The 5,917-nt window shown below is 43.4% G+C and overlaps 1 protein-coding gene across 1 annotated transcript; it reads left to right on the forward strand.

The window, feature by feature from the left end:
• The first annotated feature begins 279 nt into the window (after positions 1-279).
• On the forward strand, positions 280-4,680 carry LOC310667694 (olfactory receptor 1f45-like). Its single transcript, XM_083420547.1, has 2 exons — positions 280-724; positions 3,084-4,680. The coding sequence occupies exon 2, from the start codon at positions 3,093-3,095 to the stop codon at positions 4,056-4,058; it is 966 nt and encodes a 321-aa protein (XP_083276673.1). The 5' UTR covers positions 280-724; positions 3,084-3,092; the 3' UTR covers positions 4,059-4,680.
• Positions 4,681-5,917: the final 1,237 nt, after the last annotated feature.

Raw genomic sequence — 5,917 nt, forward strand, 5'->3', positions numbered from 1 at the left:
GAGCTCAGTTCACCTTCTCCAAAAGAGAATAAGTGTCAGCTACCCCAAGGCCAGGAGTGGGGAACCTTCAGCTCTCCAGACGTTGCTGAACAACAACTCCCATCAGGCCTAGGAGGCACAGTGAATGGCCATGGATGATGGGAATTGTAGTCCAGAAGCATCTGAAGGGCCAGAGGCTCCAAACTCCCCCCCCCCCCACACACACACAACCACACCATAGGGTTATTGTAAAGGGAAACATGAAAATGAGTATATAGCATTTTACAAACTTAGGAAAATGACAGAGAGTCCTGCAGGATTTTAAGATGGTGTTTCTCCACTATTTTGAACATACATGGTCCACTCTGAAGTCCAAATAAGTGCAGAACTTGGGGAGTGGGATTCCACTGAGGCCACCCTATTCTGCTAACAAGTCCCTAGCTGATGTGATGCACCCTGTTAAAAACAACAACACAAAAACAAAACCCTGTTGTGCTGTCCATGCCACTAGCTGCTGCATTGACTATTAACAGCTCATATACCCCTCCTTATTCCAATTACAGTATTCTCTGCTGAGGATGCATCATGCCCTATGACTGAGTCAGAAGGCTGAGTCTCCAATACAGTATCTGCTCTCCCAGTTACAGACAGAGGAGCAGTGCTGCAACCACCACCTTCTTAATACCATCAGGATCCCAAGGGCCAAACAGCTGAAACTCCTACAGTATTGGACAGGTGGCAGCAGGTACGGGGGGGGGGGAGCCATAGGAAATAAGGAGGGAGGCTGGATTAAGACTCTTCCTTCTGTCTTTCTCAAACTCCCCAATCCTTCTATTTACTTTCTTAGCCCCTTTAAAAATGGGGTGAACATATGAGACCTTTGTGGGTACATGTACAGTTGTGTACAAGAAGGGATTGGCATGAATGGCTATTCAGGTCTTCTTTCCCAAGAATACTTCTCACCTGGGCCATTCCACACTCCCTTGGAATTCTATCATACTAGACAGGTGGGAGAAAAGAACTGGAGTCAACCTCTGTCAGGTCACCCTTAATACCAGGGTGGCCAATGTGATATTCTCCAGATGTTGTGGGAGTACTACAACTCCCCTGAGGCTGATGGGAGCTGGTTTCCAGCAACATCTGGAGGGCACCACATTGCCTACCCTGTTTTATGTTTTTGTTTTTATTTTCTCATTACTAAATTGTACACACATAAATAATAAAACATGACATGGGTCACAGGGCTAAAATACTAAACATATTTTACAGTACACAATCATTAGGTGATTACAGTAAACCAGTAAAATTAATTCTTCTTGGAAAACACAGAGTAATAGGAGTGAGCTAATGATCTACACCACATTGCTTTTTTTTATTATTAAAGATTTTGTTGATTTACAAAAGTGTGTGCAATGTCTCTCTCGTATTTTTTCCAATGGAACATTTTTACAAATCAGTTTCATTTGTTGAGACATTAGGAAGAAAAGGGGGGAGGAGGTGGAGGGGGGAAAGATGGGTGGGGTTGGGTGGCGATGTTTCTATTTTACTTAATATATGTGGGGTTTGGTGTCAGCGTTGCTTGTCCAGGTTCTCTGCTGTTCACTTGTGTTCCTTTGTTTTTTTATACAACAAGAAAGACAAACAAACAAACAAAAAACACAAATACCAAATTATACACAAATTACAAAAATAACCATAGACACATAATATTCTTAGCAAACAATAAAACATCTATTGGTCTTAACACTAAGACCCGACCTCCCGTCTATTCCATACTTCAAATTCATATTACTTATTGCCAATACACATTTTTTCTTATAATTAAACTTATTCTCATTAAATCTAATTTCTTATATCTACCTTACAACTATTACTGAAGTTTCTCGAATGCTGCAACAGAAATTAAACTACTATATTTATTTTTCAGATATTCTTTGAAAACCTCCCATTTAGAAACAAATTCCTGTTTTGATTTATTCTTTATTTTTTCTGATAAACCATCTAATTCAGCATATTCTGTCAGCTTTTGGATCCAATCTTGAATAGAGGGGATTTCATTACTCTTCCATTTTGCTGTGATCAAAACTCTTGCTGCCGCCGTGGCATATAAAAAGATACCCTTCCTCTTTTGTGGAATATCCAAATCTTGTGTTCCTTTGGTGGTGAGAGAGGTTGGGGTTGGCCTAGGGTGTGGCTATTCATTTGTGGTTGGCTGTGGTGGTCTTTGTTTTCATGTGTGAGTGGGTGTTTTGGATCAGGTTAGCCATATTGATTTGTATGCTGTTGGTGGATTTTTGTCGTTGTCTTGTTGGGCTGTGTCTATATCACATTGCAATAAATGTTGTAGGTATTTCTAGTCTGTGTTTGTTTTGTATATTTAATAAAACCACCCCATACAGTATAAAAAAATTATCTTGTTTTTTCCTTTCCCCTTGCCACCTTCAGTTTTTGCAAACATTCCCATCTCATATGTTTGTATGTACCTACGATTTGGCATCCTCTCCAACATAATAGAGAGCTATTGTGCTTTATGTAGGCACCTCAGTGTTAAATAACATCCGTGCACAGTTTTTAGTGAATGTGCCCTAGGTGTTGCTGACAGAGATTTATATGGTGCTTTTATCGATAAATTGTTCCATTTATCCTCTTCAATGTTTGTATCCCATTTTAATTCCCACCAGCTTTTTAGACTTTCTCTCAGATAAGTGTATAACAAATCAGCTGATGCAGAGAAGGTATTTTGGGCAAACCTTCATGGGCCAAATTTAGCCTGCAAGCCAGAGGTTCCCCACTCCTGATATAACAATTGAAAATAGGGTCTGTGGTGCAGACTGGTCTTGAAGGTCTGAAAAGATCGAAGATGACTAGCCTAGCCTGTCCGACAGTGCCTCTCCAGGGAATGGGGCAGTTCTGCCATCTGAAATTCTTTAACTAAAGGAGATGCCAGAGGTAAACTTGGGGACAGCTGTCAGGCCATGTGCTTGGGTGGGAGTCAGCGTGGATTACATGATGGTGGCTGGGTGGACTGAAGTGAGCTACAGAGTTACCTATCCTTGCACCCCTCCCAGCTTTCAGCTTATTTTTCTGTGGTTCTCTCTCCCCAGCTCAAACCCATGGAAAGTGAGAACCACACCAGCCAGCCTGATTTTATCCTGCTGGGTTTGTCCAGTGGGCAAGAGCAGGACCGCCTGTTCTTGGTTCTCTTCCTCACCCTGTACCTGCTGAACTTGCTGGGGAACCTGCTGATTATCCTCCTGATCCGCTCCGATGCCCAGCTCCTCCATGCCCCCATGTACTTCTTCCTCAGTCACCTCTCCTTGGTGGATGTTTGCTTCACCTCCACCACCATTCCCAAGATGTTGCACAACCTTCACACAGGCCACAAGAACATTGCCTATGCTGGCTGCCTGGCCCAGATGTACTTCTTTGTGGCCTTCGCCATCACTGAGAACTTCCTCCTGGGCTCCATGGCCTTTGACCGCTTTGTGGCCATCTGCCAGCCCTTGCACTATTCCTTGGTGATGAGCCCCATGCGGTGTCACGTGATGGTGTTCATTGCCTGGCTGCTGGCCCACCTCCACTCCTTGCTCCACACTGTGCTGATGTCCAGGCTCTCTTTCTGTTCCCCTCGCCACATCCACCATTTCTTCTGCGACTCCCAGCCTTTGCTGGTGATGGCTTGCTCTGAGAAGAACCTCAACGAGATACTGAATTTCTACGAAGGTGGCAGCATTGTAATAGGGAACTTCATCCTCATCCTCATCTCCTATGCTTTTATCTTCCGAGCTGTGCTCCGGGTGTCTTCTTCCCAAGGCCGGAGCAAGGCCTTCCAAACCTGCGCATCTCACCTGACTGTGGTCACCCTCTTCTACGGCTCGGCGATCGGAGTCTACTTCCGACCCCTCTCCAGCTACTCTGGGGACAAGGACAAGATTGCCACCGTCATGTACACCGTGGTGACCCCTATGCTCAACCCTTTCATTTACACCCTGAGGAATGCAGACATGAAAGCTGCCCTTCACAGAGCATTGGAGAAAGTCAGACATGCTTTGGGGAAGCCACACAATGTCAAGCCGTGATGGGAAGGAGGGGAACCTGTGATGATCAGTTGTGAGAGATGCATCGTGAGAGACGTGGGAGATCAGGCTTGAGTCGGAGGAGCATGGATCTTTAAAGGACACCATTGGTTGGTAGACAGTCATCAAGGCTGTCTTATAAGGTGTGCTGGAAGGGCCTGACCTTACCCAGCTTTCCCACCTGGATATTCTGTGCAGAACCAGTCAATCTCAGAGGGACGGGAAGGAACTTCCATAGAAATTCCATTGTCCTCCACAGGAGGGAAGTCTGTCTGGAAGCTGGATGCGAGGGTTTCTACTTGGTACTGGGTAGCAGAGGCAGAGCAGGAATCTTGCTGGTTTATTGATCACTCAGGTGCCAAACAACCTCCCTGACAAAGCTGGCAGTGGCACTCTCTAGTATAGTGCTGAAGAACTTCACTATCAATGTCGAATCTGCCTTGCCTAGGCCGGCTCATGACCTCATGGGTGCCATGACAACCACAGGGCTGTCTCAGTATGTCATGCACATGGCAGGTCATTCCCTAAATCTGGTTTCATGAATGCCCTTTCTGGCAAAGTAATTCTGTCTCCTTCATTATTGAAATTTATAAGAAATTTAAAACATTCCTGTTCACCTAGGCATTTGATGGCTCAAATATACTGGCCATGTCAGCCGTAAAATTAATAACTGTGAGGGTCTGTGGTTGCTTTTTTTAAAAAATTAGATATTCTAAACATTTTTAGATTGTTTTTAATTGTTTTAAATGTGTTTTTTATTGTACTGATTTAATCTTTTAATGTTTGGTACCCTGGGAGGAAGGACAGGATATAATAATAATAATAATAATAATAATAATAATAATAATACTCACAGAGCCCTTCAAAATCTGCTATGGACATAGTTGGGCGGGGCTTATATTTCAGATCACCTGAGATTATTGTTTTCCTGTCCAGAAGCAAAAATACCTTTAACTTTAAAAATGAATTACTTGACCTGCATTGATAACACATTGCTATAGCTATTATGAATGCATTTTAAAAGAAACAACAGAGGTACACATTCAGATACACCTCAGGTGCAACCAAAGAGCTTCTCTCTCTCTCTCTCTCTCTTATAAACTTTATTTGGTTTTACAAATTCATTCACATTCATATTCATCCGTAATAATTTTTTTTACACAAGATTCTTCCAAATCTCAAGACTTCCCTCCTCCCCTCTGTGGATTCTTTGCGTAACTTTTTAACTGCATATTATAAGTCCATCCAGTTTACAGACCTCCATTGTGTCCAAAATCTATGTGTCATTGCAAGAGTTATTAAAAACCTGCTAAAGAGTTCAAGTGTTTACAATGGTCTTTCAAATATAATATAAATTTGTCCCATTCTTTGATCCTCCTGGTTTCTGATTTTCCCAGTTAGTCTTGCCATCTCTGTGTAGTCCAATAGTTTCATCTGCCAATCCACCCTGGTAGGCATCTTGTTCTCTTTCATCACCCAAATCTCCACTCCACGGTCAGCCTCAATCAGGAGTGCAACATCTCTCTCTAGTGGCTCATTCTGAACCTGCAACTCATGATAAGCCCAGTAAGCTTCAAACAAGGAGTTATGCTAATACCAGACCATGTTATTACCAAGGAGGCAGGTTTAGTCCTCGGAGCACTATCCCTGCCTCCGGGTCTGGTCTTGACCGGAAGGATACTGGAATCAACAAAGGAGACCCAAGTGGCCTTAAGGTGCTGCTGTGCAATGCCAGGTCAATGATTCATAAGACCGTTGTCATCCACGACTTGATCCTGGATGGAGGACTTAACCTGGCATGTGTAACAGAGACTTGGTTGGATGAAGCAGATAGACCTGTTCTTGCTGCTGCTTGTCCACCA

The sequence above is a fragment of the Podarcis tiliguerta genome (genome assembly GCF_965153285.1).
Source record: "Podarcis tiliguerta genome assembly, chromosome: 17".
NCBI classification, from domain to species: Eukaryota; Metazoa; Chordata; class Lepidosauria; order Squamata; family Lacertidae; genus Podarcis; species Podarcis tiliguerta.